The 15,920-nt window shown below is 41.9% G+C and overlaps 1 protein-coding gene across 1 annotated transcript in view; it reads left to right on the forward strand.

Annotated features, from left to right (window-relative positions):
* PDGFD (platelet derived growth factor D) overlaps positions 1 to 15,920 on the forward strand; it is a 148,336-nt gene that overhangs the window by 101,269 nt on the left and 31,147 nt on the right. The window contains exon 3 of the mRNA XM_035115660.2: positions 895 to 1,075. Coding sequence (XP_034971551.2) covers positions 895 to 1,075 — 181 coding nt within the window. The remainder of the gene's footprint in view (positions 1 to 894; positions 1,076 to 15,920) is intronic.

Consider the following 15,920-nt stretch of genomic DNA (forward strand, 5'->3'; position numbering starts at 1 on the left):
ATGTATATTTGCATTTATGAATCCAATTTTATTGCTGTTGTTATGCTATTTGCCACCATGTTGTTTATTCTTAATGTTGGTAGTGCAAAATTCCCAGAGTTCCCTGGGAAAAGGTGTTGACTGCTAAACCACTTTGAGAGTTGTAGCTCTTTAAGGGGGAATAGAGGTCCTCCAACAACCCTCAGCATCCTTTCCCAGGATTCTTTGGGGGGAGCCATGACTGTTTCAAGCGGCATGGCACTGCTTTAAATGTATAGTGCTGTGGCAACCCTTTAATGGAGGTTTCTGAGTAAAGGCAGCCTAAATAACTAGAATCATAGAATCATAGGGTTGGAAGAGACCACAAGGGCCATCCAGTCCATCCCCCTGCCAAGCAGGAAACACCATCAAAGCATTATTGACACTTGACATATGCCTGTCAAGCCTCTGCTTAAAGACCTCCAAAGAAGGAGACTCCACCACACTCCTTGGCAGCAAATTCCACTGCCGAACAGCTCTTACTGTCAGGAAGTTCTTCCTAATGTTTAGGTGGAATCTTCTTTCTTGTAGTTTTAATCCATTGCTCCGTGTCCACTTCTCTGGAGCAGCAGAAAACAACCTTTCTCCCTCCTCTATATGACATCCTTTTTACTAGTTAAAGACATTTCTTCTTATGGGTGGGGAGGGAAAATGGCAGCCACTGGGTATGGCCACTGGTAGGAGTTCTCCATGCCTTGCGAGTTTTGACTCCTCCCATCTGAATATGTTCATCCCAAATTTTACAGGCCCCAAATCTTGACAGCAGATCTTGGCCCGCTTTCCTCCCTCACTGTCCATTTAAATGGTCAAAGTTCCCAGGAACTCAGCTCTAGTCCCGTAACATTGCATAATAAACATGTCCATCCTAACTTCCAGATACGACTTTGTAGAAGTGGAAGATATATCCGAAATCAGCACGCTCATCCGAGGACGGTGGTGTGGGTACAAGGAAGCTCCTCCGAGAATCACGTCAAAAACAAACCAGCTGAAGATCACCTTCAAGTCGGATGACTTCTTTGTGGCTAAGCCTGGATTCAAGATTTATTATTCCCTGGTGGTAAGTAACACAACTGCTTGTTTCAATGGAGTGAAGATGGTGGCAAAAAAGAGCTAAAGGAGCATTCGGGATGGATGGAGCAGTAGTTCCCTTAGAGCAAAGAGGGGGGAAAGTTAGCCGTCCGTAAAAATTTCCTTTCCAAGAATATATCCCAGATCAAAGTAGGAGGACCATCCTCTGAGTAAATCAGGAGTTAAGGGGAAACTATAAAACTCTCTGTCATCCTCTTTAATAACGTTTTTCAACCCCTGCTATCACTTTGTGGTCTGGAGCGACAAGCTGAAAGCAGTGAAGAAAGGTCTTGAAGAATAAGATTGGGAACGGCTGCTCTTTCTAAGCAAAAGTGAGGTCAGAAAGGGGGAAATATACCTTCAGGGGTTGTAGCCCATGAATCTAAACAAGACACACACAGGTCATATACAATAAATGCTGCAGACAGAGCACAGAGTGCCTCAGCAGGCCGTTAATTTGGGATCTGTGGTTTTTCTGCAGGATGAAGGTATTGCATGCAAGGCTGTTTGCCATACTGATGAAACTGAAGAAGTTGAGGGAGAGGGTTAGGGGAGGAGGCAATATTTTTTTTTCCAGTGGACTGGGCAGATTTGTGTAGAAAGGGCTAGAAAGAGCCCAAGTGGCATAGTGGTTAGAGTGTTTGGCAAAAGGTGGGCAGAGCCAGATTTGCTGTGGCCACATTCACACCATAGATTTAAAGCACCATGTTACCACTTTGTTCATTATTCATTTAATTCGTACAATTTATACACCGCTTGGCACCTGCTTGGTCTCAATAGGCAGGGAGTTCCCAAGTGCAGGTGCTGCCACACTAAATGATAGAGTCCTTACAAATGCAGAACGGGTATTATTGGCATCTGTAGTAGTATGAGTTCCACTGTTCGAAACAGTCATGGCTTCCCCGAAAGAATTCTGGGAGCTGTAGTTTCTTAAGGGTGCTGACAGGAGACCCCTATTCCCTTCCCAGAGCTACAGTTCTTAGAGTGATTCACTAAGCAATCCCTCTTTCACAGGGAACTCTGGGAATTGTCTGCATGATGATTGATTGATTGATTGATTGACTGGACACAGGGAAGCTTTGAAGATTTATGAACCCTACATTCTGTGTAAACAACTGCTCCCTTCTTATTATTTTCCATTTGGCTCATGATTTATCTATTTAATTCTTATGTCCACCCCCAAATGTCTATTATCTTAGAGCTATTAAAGAAATTTACATTTTTACAACGGTGCATCTGGTTGAACTTGGTTCCTACTCAAATCAGTTTGCAATCTTAAAGGTAACAGGACCCCTGACCATTAGGTCCAGTCGTGACCAACTCTGGGGTTGCAGAGCTCATCTCGCATTATTGGCTGAAGGAGCCGGCATACAGCTTCCAGGTCATGTGGCCAGCATGTCAAAGCTGCTTCTGGCGAACCAGAGCAGCGCATGAAAACGCCGTTTACCTTCCCGCTGTAAAGGGACCCCTGACCATTAGGTCCAGTCGTGTCCGACTCTAGGGTTGCGCGCTCATCTCGCATTATTGGCCGAGGGAGCCGGCGTATAGCTTCCAGGTCATGTGGCCAGCATGACAAAGCCACTTCTGGCAAACCAGAGCAGCACACGGAAACGCCGTTTACCTTCCCGCTGTAGCGGTTCCTATTTATCTACTTGCATTTTGACGTGCTTTTGAACTGCTAGGTTGGCAGGAGCAGGGACCAAGCAACAGGAGCTCACCCCGTCGCAGGGATTTGAGCTGCCGACCTTTTGATCGGCAAGCCCTTAGGCTCTGTGGTTTAACCCACAGCGCCACCTGCGTCCCGTTTGCAATCATGATTTAAGTTTACCTGTGCCTCCTAGAAGCTGTCAGCAAGCGGCAGTGTCCACATCCCAAGTAACGGCATTGACTGGCCAGCTAAACCAGGTGAGGATAGACGATGGGTCTCAAGCCCTCAGTGAGTTAGTGACTTGTGAAGGCAAGCTCTGGCCGATTGAGCGGATGAGACCAATAGTGGGTCCAATGGTCAAGAAGGCGGTTTCTGCAAGTGCTGTAGAGGGAAGTGAGGGGCGGATGGGGCTCATCAACCTAGGAAGGCAGCCCATCTAAGACAAGGAGACCTCTGATCCTCAACCTGTGCTGCCTTGCGAGGTAAGTTGGGGAGAAGAAAAGGCTGAGGAGTAAATCCTTCACAAATCAGGAGTAGAATCCCTAAGACAGTTGCGTGGCACCTTCTGGCAACTCCTAGAGCCAAGCTGGTGCCAAACGTGTTGCTCTGCTTTCCTTTGGACCACATCAGTGAGGCCAAGAATGGGGTGTGTGTGTGTCTTGTTATCTGGGCAACTCTGGACCTCCATAGACACTGCCCAGGCTTAATCCCCGGGGAGGTCACTTCAGTGTTGCGAGCGCAGTGGTTTGGTTTTACCCCAGAGGCCTACTCCATTATCTCTTGAGACAGATAGATGGATGCAAAAAAAAGTAATTGTCTGCTAAGCACCTGACAAAAGGGATTGAGGAACATAAAATTAAGTAGTATTATTGGTTTCCAGTGTGGTGAGTAGTTCCTGAAGAATCTGAGCACTGTTGGAGACAGGATACTGGGTTAAATTGACTATTGGGATAACTCAGCAGAGCCGTTCTTCTAGGTAAATTACTACAGCGTATAAGCCTTTAATTTGAAGGCAATTTAACAAAACAACAATTTATGATTTCCTTTCCCTGGAGTACCGCAATGCATAAAAATTAAGCAACGCTGCATTGTATGATATTTCCAAAGGACCTCTCTTACAATTAGCCAGCTTTATGAGAAACTGTGAGCAGCTAATATGGGACCCTGGGGGCTTAGGAAAAAAACAAAATATATAACATTTCAACAGAGCAGCTTTTTCAGCAGTAGGTAATGGATAAGTGATGTTGCTGAGCATCTATCATGCTGGCAGCGTGAACAGAAATAAAAATATTTTGCATCCTGGACAACCTTTATGAGAGAATCCCAGGAGCTGTAGTTTGTTAAGGGTACTGGGAATTGTAGCTCTTTGGGGGTAAACTACAGGTCCCAGAATTCTTTGGGGGAGACATGTGGTTTAAATGTGTGGTGTGGGTGTGATTGTCACAATGTACTCTGAAACCAAAATAGCCTTTCAATAAAACACAGAAAGCATATATGTTTAGTCGTATCCGACTCTTCGTGACCCCATGGACCAGAGCACGCCAAATATAAATAAATAAAATATAAATAAAAACAGCACACCACAATTAAAAGCCCTTTCCTTAAAAGCAGTCAGTTCCCAAAAAGTTTAAATGTGGGGTATGCTGGAGGTTTGAAGAATGTGAATTTGTGTGTTGTTGTTGTTGTTGTTGTTGTTGATTGTGATGATGATTTTAAAAAAACAATGATTTGCCACAACAAATTCGAAGCAATAATCAAAGCAACCATGAAGGGAGTGGGTATGAGAAAGCCAAGGGAATTTGAAAGTCATCTTTATTCACCTGAGATTATCTCTCTGCAAATTTCTGTGCGCCAAAGGCGGGTTACAATTACACTCAGCTCTTGCAGCATTGGCGATGAAGCTCTGATCTCCTGCACTCACTTCTCCATGAGTGCCATCCAACACCCCTCTTGATGCCAGCATCTTGGTCTACAGTCTCTCTCCCCTTTTCCTGTGTATTTGTGTATGAAAACGATTTATGTTGTTTTCCAGGCTATAAACCTGCAAGAGAACGCAGTTAGTTTTTTATTTATTTATTGAAGCCTTTCTTCCCTTTTGTTCTTTTACAAATAAGTTTAAAGCGTCTTAAATTATTAACAGACACCGAATCAATAAAAGCAATAATAAAAACAAATCCCAACATTCCTTTTTTTAAAAAACAACACAAAAAACCCAGCATCATATAATAAGGAGAGGTGAAAAGAACTGACTGATCAAAAAAGCTCTCCCCTCTTTTGGTTTCCAGCAACTGCTATTCAGAAACATTATTGCCTTTGACTGTGGAGGCAGAACATAGCCATTGTGTCTTGTAGCCATTGATAGTCTTATCTTCCAATGAGTTCTTCCCATCCTCTTGTAAAGCCTTCCAAGTCAGTGACCATCACTGCCTCATGTGGGAGCGAGTTCCATAGTTTAACGATATGCTTCATGAAGAAGCACTTTGTTTTATCTGTCCTGAATCTTCCAACACTCAGCTTAATGTCTCTAACAGTAGAGACAGAGCATAGTGGAAGTCAACAAAAGAGGTTCAAAGACTTTCTCAAGTCACATCTTAAAAAAAAAGTAGTATAAACAAAGACAACTAGGAAACTGGCCTGCAAGCTCTCCAATTGGGGAACAGCCTTTACCAAAGGTGCCATAGGCTTTGAAGACACTCGAACTCAGGACGCAAGAGAGAAACGTACTAAGAGGAAGGCACGCTTGGCAAACCCTCACCGTGATCAGCTCCTGCCCAGAAACCTATGTCCCCACTGTGGAAGGATGTGTGGATCCAGAAGTCACTCCACAGTCACTTACAGACTCACTGTTAAAACCGTGTTCATGGAAGACAATCTTCCTTGGCTACGAGTGATCACCAAAGAAGAGTAGAGGTAGAAAGTTCTTCTCCTTCTGACACACCTCTCCTCTCTGTCACCTGGCTTTCATCTAGAATTCTACCCACCCATCCTGTCTCATCCAGTTCCAAAAAAACCTCACAGTTCACCCACTAAGTCTCACAAAGAAGAGGGTTTCCCGGAAACTGCTGGCATCACCCTATTGCAGATATTAATACTGAAGCAATTGGATGCATAAAACTTCAAATTGCCATGAAGTGCATTGGGTGACCTTGGGCCAGCCTAACCCAACTCTCAGGGCGATTAAATGAGGTGTGGGGGAACCCTTGAATTCCAGCAGAGTGGGAAGGTGGGATGGAAATGCAATAAATAGGTAATTCTGGGTGGTGCTGTAGAAAAGGCTCTGTCTTGCATTTCAACCAGCCATGCTTTGGAAAGGGGCAGGAAGCATTGCAGGGCCTCCGCTGCTGAGCACACATCATTGCAAGCTTATGGATTATTTCTTCCTCTCCCCTCCTCTCCCTCCATTATTGCAACTGCTGCAGAGTACTTAGCCTTGTATGGATGACCCTGTCTCAAATAAGCCATTACCATGTCTGCAGTTGCTGAATGGAAACTGTGTAATAATTTTCATTTGATTTTATTGGATCGGATAATCAAATAACATTGGCATAATTCAGCATTTGGCTTACGGTAGCGTAGTGTAATTTTCACTTTCGACAGAGTAGAAAAGGTGTGTTCGAATAATGCCCAAGGTCTCTCCTGTCATTGTGTTTTTATAGGTTTAGCAAGCGGTGCAGGTTTTACCAGACGTGCCAACTGTAGACCTTGCTTCTGATGTCAAAATCACTGTGGCAAATCAATTTCTACAATCCCCTCCCCCCAATGAAATTACGTCAAATGATTGCAGTGGTGTTTGTTATACTTAAAAGATCTATGACTCTTCACAGGCAACTGCTGAATCACTTAAGTCAGTGCAGATAACATCACGAGCCAGATAATAAACTTGAAAACAGACTGGATTTTTAATCAATGAGTTATAATCACTCCCTGGAAATGGGAAGACAAATATCATACCAGTCTGTGCCCTTAGAATAATAGAATCATAGAATTGTAGAGTTGGAAGGAAGCCCAAGGGCCATCTAGTCCAACCCCCTGCAATGCAGGAATCTCAGCTTGATAGTGACCTCAGAAGTGGATCTTAAGGATGTTTTCAAATTAGGGATGGGGAAGGTGAATTTTCCTAATTTGCACTTTTCAAAACAATACATTTATCAAAACCCATCCAGCTGTCAGGGACTGGGCAGAGGAAGAATGGTGGAGACCGCCTCCCCATCCTGACCCTTCCAGGGAGGAGGAGGAAGAAGAAGATAATAATTTAGAATTACAACAGGGGTTTGAGGGAGGTCACAGCTCAGAGGCAGGTGAGGGGAAAAGCTGGGAAATAATGGGAGCGGAGGAGGAGGAAGAGGAAGCACCAGGGGGGCAACAGCTAACGGACACAGTGTCGTTAGAAAGCATTCCAGACCCTCACCTCCCAGAACCCGGCGAGCCTTGAAAGTAGGAGAGCAAAGAGCTCAGAGACAGAGGGCACATAGCAGCACCCATAGGAGACACAATGCAGACAACGAATGAGGAAGTGGGAGAGACGGGGGGGTGGAGATTCACTCGGGCAACACCATTATCCAAGAGGCTGGGTTCTATAGCCTCTCTCCGTAAATACTGAATAAAAAGCAGACGGTAAGAAACTTTTCCTTGTCTTTGCACGTTCCTGGCAACCGGTTTGGAGTCACTGACGCAGCCTTTGAAATTGCAATTCCCTAAAGTTCGCAATGCAGTTCTCCAGCCAAACAATGTGTAGAAAAATGCTCATACTTACGTAATTTTAAAGGCTTGTTTACCCTCTGCCAGGGTTAGGCTGGCTCAAACATCTGAGTGTGTTTTGGATCTGGTGTAACTTTATGCTAGCTTAATTCACACTGTTTTCTTTTATGGCAACTTCTTAGGTTAGCTCCCTTAAAGATCCATTTATTCTTGGCTGCCAAAGTTACCATATGATTGAAAAATGCAGTTTTAGAAAATGTGGAATTATGTACAAAGTAAATCATCACCCAAGTCTTGTAGTGATGAGAAGTAACCACTGGAAGATATTTACAGGATTCGGTCAAACAATGCAATTGTTTTAGAAAATTCCATAAGCTCTGGGCCTCTCTGCTTTTCATGTTACCATGATCATTAAAAGGGAATACAGAGCCCAGGACTAAAGATCTGAAAAAAAAAAACTATTAGGACATCTCATTAAATGATCTCTCAGGGCAGAAATCTCTCCTATTATCTATTTCTTCCTTTCAGTCCAGTCTTGTTTTAAAAGCCCCAACAAACGGAGCTTCTATCACTCCTTCAGGGAGATCATCACGAAGAAAAATCTCACTGTCAGGAAGATTTGTCTTCAAAGCAAGCTTACATTTTCCTTTTCTTTAATGCTGCCGCATTACTCTTCCTGTCTTCGACCATTCTAAAGATCTATACTCTGTCTCTCCCATTCTCTACGCCCCCCCCATCCCAACATTTCCTCTCTTCTCTCAAATATCCTTGAAGCAGCAAGCATTGCGATCGGTTTGCGAGTGGAATTTGCACTTGGGTCAAAAGTCGCTGGAAGGGCCACACACACAGTTCCATTTGCCTCATCTCAAATGCCACAGAGTTTCTTATGCCAGCCTGGCCTCACATTGGGACAAAGTAAGACCTCTTGTCTGGCTGAACCCAAGTCCTTCCCTTCACTGCAATGAAGCTCCCTGCCCCATATGCTAGGAAGCTCCTTTTTTAAATGGATGTTTGTCCATTGGAGCAAATGAGGCATTTATATTTCTATAGGGTATAAATAATAACAGCAGAGAATGGAAGCGCATAAAGTGAATGGAAAATTAAATAACACTCTACAAATGAAAATGAATGGGAACACATAATGATTCTGCTGCCTTGGGAAATCCCTAATGCTATTCATGGGGTCCCTATCCCTCGATGAAGCTGCACTTGCTCCTTTTCAGCCCTTCACTGTTGTGTCTTCTTGTAGTTGAAACTTTTTATCTTCTCATGAATGTCATCCTGGTATGCTCTCCTTGTCCAACGAAACCTTCCTCTTCTCTTTGGCCTTCCTCTCATGAACAGCGTATTTTGACGTCTGGCAGTGTACAAGAGCTTCCGTCTACAACAGGGCTTCCAAAACAGATTTATTTATACTTACTTCCCCCTTCCTCCCTCTGTGCCTTTTACAGTATGTGGTGCTTGCTAAGTTGTAAATCATGGCTCTGTGTACAAGGCCTAGCATAACATTAGGACATTGTCACCACCATCAACACCATTCTTCTTGAAGAGTGAATCCTTTGGAGTCGTAACTATCCCTATCCACTTTATTCAGCCCCTCCTAGATAGACCTACTCTGTCACATCACCATCATCATCATCATCATCATCATCACAATTATAAATGACTTTTTCTTCCACGGAGCTCAAGGTGGTGTACATGGTTTCCCCCCATTTCATCCTCACAACAAGCCCATGAGGTAGGTTAGACTAAGAGATGGTGACTGGCCCAATCTCACCCAGTGAACTTCATGGTTGAATAGGGATTCAAACCCTGGTCTCCTGGGTCATAGTCCAACACTCTAACCATTATACCACCCTGGCTCTTCCTCACTATCTACTATTGGTTCCCTCTCCTCATTCAACAAAACTCCCTTGGACCCCATCTACCAATCAGCAAACATTCCTTGATTCTCAAATAAGTGTGCAGCCCAATGTCACCCTTGGTACCAAGTCGTACCTTGGTTGTCAAACACCCTGGATCTCGGATGTTTTGGCTCCCAAAAGATCAAAACCTGGAAGTGACTGTTCCATTTTTGAACATTATTTTGGAAGCCAGACGTCTGGCAGGACTTCCGAGGCTTCAATCAGAAGCCGCAATTTGGAAGTCGAATGGACTTCTGGAATGGATTCCATATGACTTCCAAGGTACGACTGTATATGCAGAAGTTTATGCAGATTCAGTTTGTACTGATAGCATTTTTCTGCGAATGTCTCACAATATACATATACGTTTTTATAAAGCAATTTCTCCTAATAAAAAGCAGAATAAAAAACACAATTTTATATACGTTTTATGCCACACTATATACATTTTTTTAAAATATGTTACTCTGCTGGAGAACTGCATTGCAAAATTCAAAGGGATTTGAATTTTGCAGAATGGCTGTGTTTTGGTCTGGGTATTTTTTCGTTAAGTGTGAATTAGGTGGGTTTGCCTTTAAATTCAAACTGAATTGGATTTCTCACCCATCCCTATTATTAAACGATGGTAGACTGATAACCATCTAGCCAGGACATGTAAATCACCCCCTAGGTGAAGCGCCTTTAAGCCAAGGACAGCAGGACAGTGGCTAATCAGTCTATTCCTCTTGTGGGTGATTTATCTCCTTCACAAATATGAGGAAGTAAAATGGTCTGCTTTCTCATTTTAACTGCAGCTCCTGGAGCTTGCAAGGGCCATCGTGGTGCTGGTTCAGGTACATTTGCCAGGTGCATTCAGAAAGAGATTAAAGCTAGGGAAAGTGTTTTTCCACGCAGCCAACCCAACAGTGCACATAAGCCAGCAACCAACACAGGTGTCTATTCTTCATTTATAGAGGCTTACATGGCACTTCCATCCATAACGCGGAAGGAAAGTGTGAGAATATATTTTGGTCAAAAGCAAAGTTGAAACGGAGGGAAGGTCTTTCACAGGTGGGAAGAGTTCCATCAAAAATGGAAAGGAGAGTGGAAATTGCCTCAAATTGCATGTTCGTTCAAGGTCACAAATGAAAAATGATGTATGTTACTTTGAGTGGGATATAAATGTAGAAATAAATACATTGATAAATAATTACATTAATAAATAAATCACAACAACTGCTCTTTAAAATATCGCTAGCAACAAGGGTGTATTCTGGCAGTGGAATGGAAAAAATTATTTTTAGTTATTAGTTATTTTGGAGACCACTGTAAGCAGATGGAAACAAGAGCAGGATTTTGACTCACTTGCAGTGTAAAAAACATTATGGATAATATGGTTGGATATAATAACTGGGGTACAAACTAATATGCAGTTGTAGATGTTTTAAAACATTACTCCATGGACGGGATGGGGGGGGAAGTCACGAGATTTGGAGAATCTCCACATATAGTGTTACTTTATCGATGTGTGTTTATTTTTTTATTTGTAAAATTAATAAAAGTTCTTTTAAAAAAAAGAATTCACCATGATATCTGATTCTGCAGTTAACTAGAATGGTATCTTGTAAAATATAAAACCAGATATCTGCACCTGCAGTTAACTAAAACGGTATCTTCTAAAATGAATAATGATCATTTCTTTCATTTAAATATCTCTTTGCAAAACCAAAACAAAAAGCAAGACACAGATGTTGCAAACTAAATTGGAATAAGGAGATGCCACTCTTTCATACACAGACACACATAAAAACACACACCTCTTCTAAACATCTGGCTGAAGTCAGATTAACACAATCCAAATAAACAGTATTATTTCCTACTGTTTACAGAAAATCAGTAAGCAAAGAAACTTGGCAGAAGATCATCCTTCTAAATTTTAGAGACTGGAGGAGGGGGTATCTCTTGTTATTTGCCATTGTTGTTAAATTTTTAGGAAGTCTGCAGACAGTTCTTTCTTTTATGTTTTCATTTGAGAAGATATGTTCCCAGCCAACCCTTAAAAGATGCATCATTTTCCAGGAATGGAGTAAATTGCTTAGCCCTTTGCTGCATCTGTAAAATATTATCCACATTTCTGTCATATGTTTCCTGCAAAACTAAGTGGGGCCCACAGAGACAGAGCTTTTAAAATGTCGATGAACCATCATATGAGATCAATAAGACAAAGGAAACTTTGCAGCAAGTAAAAAACAGGCATGATCCTCTCCAAGCATAGGCAAAAACACTGTCCCTATAAGGGCGCACATATCCAATATCCTCATCCAGTCATTTGTGGAACACGCTTCAAATATTCATCTCTTTGGATATTTGTATCAAAGGTGCAGTAAAATGACTAGGCCAGGGTGAGGAACTTTTTCCAGCCTGCATTCCTTGCTGGGCAAACCTCCTAGGGCCACATGCTGGTGGTGGGTGGAGCCAGAAGCTAACATAGGAGGAGCAACAAATGTTATATTAGCCTTCGTAGAATAGGCTAGTTTCTAGACACACTCACATCCAGTCAAGCAAAAAGCACCTATCAGCATTCAAGGACACTCAAGGTGAATGTGAAGTAGGGGGTCATGATATAGGGAGAGAAGGTGTGGCTGAAAAGGGGGTGTGGCCTGGGGACAGCCCTGCATAGGGGTAGGGGAGCAATTTAATTCATCTTGCTTCTAAAGGCAACCTTGTTCAACACACACTTTCTGAATCAATATACAAACCAAGTTTATACTAGGGTAGGTGTAAATTAAAAAGCATATCCAACAACAACAATGAATTGTGTGATATTGGGGAAAATTGCTTTGCAAATATGCGTATATCGGAGAGAATTGCATACATATATTTATATTATGGGGAAATCACACTAAATGAGATGGGTGAACTTAAGATGAAATGTAATTAGTTTTTGTTGTTGTTGTTGTTTATTTGGAAAATTCAATAAAAATTATTTTTTAAAAAAATGCCAATGAATTTTCATGAGGACTAAAATTGCAAACTGGCGTGGAAATGTAGAGAACTGAACTGACAAAAGGAAAAATTAAAAAATGAAGGGAAGTCAAAATCAACAGCTTAAGCTCTTCTTAAATCAATGGGGACTACTTCTGAGTAAATGCATGTAGGATTGCGCTGTAAAAAATATATGCACACATTTTCCACGAGAAGAAAAAGAAGATGTCCTGCCACATAGGATTTAACCAGCTTCAACAGTATCTAGGGAAACATGAGGAATGCTTTGTATTTGTAAAAACTGTGAGTGGTATTCAATGCTTGTCCTACACAGACTAGACACATTGAAGTTAATGGGCATGGCAAGCTTAGGTTCATTTATTTCAGTGGGTCTGCTCTGAGTAGGAGTTAGGTGAGTACAACCCATTGCTTTGAAACACAGAAATAAATTTAACTCTCCGGGTAAACACTTCTCTATCCCAATCTCCAATATTAGCAGACTACTGGGAAGGTCATGTTATATTGCTTGAGAAACACTTCCCCCCTTTAAACAACCACAACGGAACATACAGAGCCCTTATTTACAGGTCAGCGACAAAATGTCACCCCTCAATGTCAAGGGAGGAAGGATGTGGGAATGACCACATTACTTCACCCACCCTTCAGTTATTAACCTCCCGTAAATTCTGAAGGGCTGTTTGTCTGCTCTGCTGTAGTCAGGAAAGACTACTGAAGCATCCACTAGTCTTTCCTTTCCTTTCCTTTCCTTTCCTTTCCTTTTTTGCAATTTCACTCAAGGCATCTTCTTGTTATTACCAACGAGGCTGATTCTGAAATCTGCCAGTCAGCATGGCAGAAGTTCACCAAAGCCCTCTCAAGGGCACTGGACTTTGCACTGGGAATAAAGTGAGATTCTCAGAGCCAAGGGGAAAAGGTGAATCAAAGGGCAGAGATACATCTTCTGTGCATATGGGGAGAGGTGCAGTTTAGTTCACGTGTAAAATTTAACTAATTTGCAATTTGTGGACCAAAACACAGTCCATCCTATGAAATTCACGCTCCTCTGAATTTTGCCATGGAGCCCATTACACAGGAAATGTGCACGCACACACACACACACACACACACACACACACACACACACAAAGTTTGTCATTGGTATGAGCTTTCGTGTGCATGCACACTTCTTCAGATGCACGCACACGAAAGCTCATACCAATGACAAACTTAATTGGTCTCTAAGGTGCTACTGGAAGATTTTTTTTTAATTTTGTTTCGACTATGGCAAACCAACACGGCTACCTACCTGTGATGTCCAGGGGTCCTTTACCTTTTACCTTTACCCTGGCACAACTCTCTCATCATGGCTCAGTTGGGGCTCAGCTGAGACCAGCAGATCTTATGTTGCCTTAAGTCCTGAAAAAGATATATTCTGGGGCCGTGGCAGGGACAAGCAGGGGTACTCACAGAGAACTCACTCTGTTCAGATCGGTCACGTGACCCGGCAACCAGGTGACCCTTCCACCAGTAAAAGCAGTGAATTAAGTAAACTCCATTTTGAAAAGCTAGCTTTCCTTCTGCCAGTCTCGAGCAGCAGCAGCTCTGTTCCTGAATAAATTTGGATGTGGTGTACATTATGCCAGCTTAATTTAAGCCATCGTAAATTACGCTGGCTTCCCATAGTTAGAATCGTCCCCAAGCCACGCATTTGGACATCCTTCTCCTACTAACATAATAGCAAGGAGCGGGAGAGGTGCAGACCAAACTCGCCTACTACTTAAAGCCATTTTGCACCTTTCACTTTTCATAAACAGACAAACCAGTCTCAGACTGACCTTGACTGTAATTACAGCTGAAAACCTTCATGTTTCTTTGACAGAGTTTGGAATATCATGCACTCTCTCCTATTATAACAAGTGACTATGTCAGAATGGATCTGGAGGCACCCACTACATCATTGTGCCCTGTTATTAACATAGTCACCACCAATAATGGAATTATAGCTAGAGATGTATTTTGGCAGGCAGCCACACATTTTCTTCCTCTGTGGCTCCTGGTTATTTAAGGCTCAGCTCAGGCATTGTGTCTTGAGAGGGAGAGGAGCTCATTGATTTTCAAAGGTTACACCTGAGCCACAGGTCCCCACGTGCCATTTTGCAAACTACTTTTCACATTTTCCTCCATTCCAAAAGATGGTTTTTTTATAGGGATCGGTGAGGAATTTGATCCTTGTGGATTCCAAAATGAAGTGACCCAATTCCCAATATCCAGCCAACTGGAATTTAGTTATCCACTAGCTTTTCTGTTTTCAGGATGTTCTGATGCTATTCTATGCTATATAATATTGTATGCATTTTAAGAGTGGATCCTTTTAGAAAAGCCTATGCTGAGAGAAAATGCATTCAGAAATGAGTTTTGTGGTTGAAAATGTGTTTAAAAACATATATTTAGCTGCCTCTCCCAGCCCCAAAATGGAAAGACGACAAGATACCAACAAAAGAAGAATGGCAAGCCAAACTTATGGAATATGCAGAAATGGCGAAACTTACAGGAAGAACCAGAGACAATGACAATGAAGATCTTTTAAAAAGACTGGGAACCCTTCATGTTCTACCTACAGAAATACTGTAAAGAAATGGACTCACTGGCAGGGTTTGATTGAACACTTACAACTAAGAAAACAAGTTCAAAAGTTAAGAAACAATAATATGAAATGTAATTGAGTGTAAGAGGTAACTAGGAAAGAAGATTTGGTATAAAATTGATAAGAAAATAAGAGCATTTAGATGTAGGATCATAAAAATAAAACAATTAAGCAGAAGTAGTAAGTATTTTAAGAACCAGAAGGGGAAGGGGAATATATGATTAATGTTATATTGTGTCATGTGGTTGAATATTAAATTGTAAAATTCAATAAAAACTTTTAAAAACAACAACAACATTTATTTAAATGCAGTGGTGGCTAAGTCCCTTTGGGAATGGAAGGCAGGAAGACTGACAGTGAAAATTACCAGCTGAAATAAGAAAGGTGCTTCATGATGTTTAGGCACCTACTGAAGACATTTTTGTTTACAAAGAATTTATCCAAGGAATATCGATTGCAGATCTGCAGAAATTGTTTTATTAGGCTGGATCCAACAATCTTTGTGCACTAGACAAATATTTGCCCGCAAAGAGCAAGGGCTCTCATGCCAGCAGACAGGTGACTCTTAATGCTAAACAACAGAGGCATCCTATGCAGCAGTTGCACTAGTGGAAACTGGTTGTGCAACAGGTTGCACACTCTGTTGTGCAAAGAAGTTAACCAGCAAGCTGCCTGTGTGTTCTCTCATGCAGCAACGTTCTGCTGGTGCAAAACGTTTCACAAGTGGAACAAGTATACCACTACATGACTTTCATTTGCATTATATTAGATGCAACCCAATGCTTTCAGAATTGGGGAAGAATGGAGCAAAGTCTTATGTTATGAATTGAAATGCCCAGTGACCATATAGTTCATCCTATCTATCTATCTATCTATCTATCTATCTATCTATCTATCTATCTATCTATCTATCATCTATATCTATCTATCTATCTATCTATCTATCTATCTATCTATCTATCTATCTATCTATCTG

The sequence above is a fragment of the Zootoca vivipara genome, chromosome 4, assembly GCF_963506605.1.
Source record: "Zootoca vivipara chromosome 4, rZooViv1.1, whole genome shotgun sequence".
In the NCBI taxonomy this organism is placed as follows: Eukaryota; Metazoa; Chordata; class Lepidosauria; order Squamata; family Lacertidae; genus Zootoca; species Zootoca vivipara.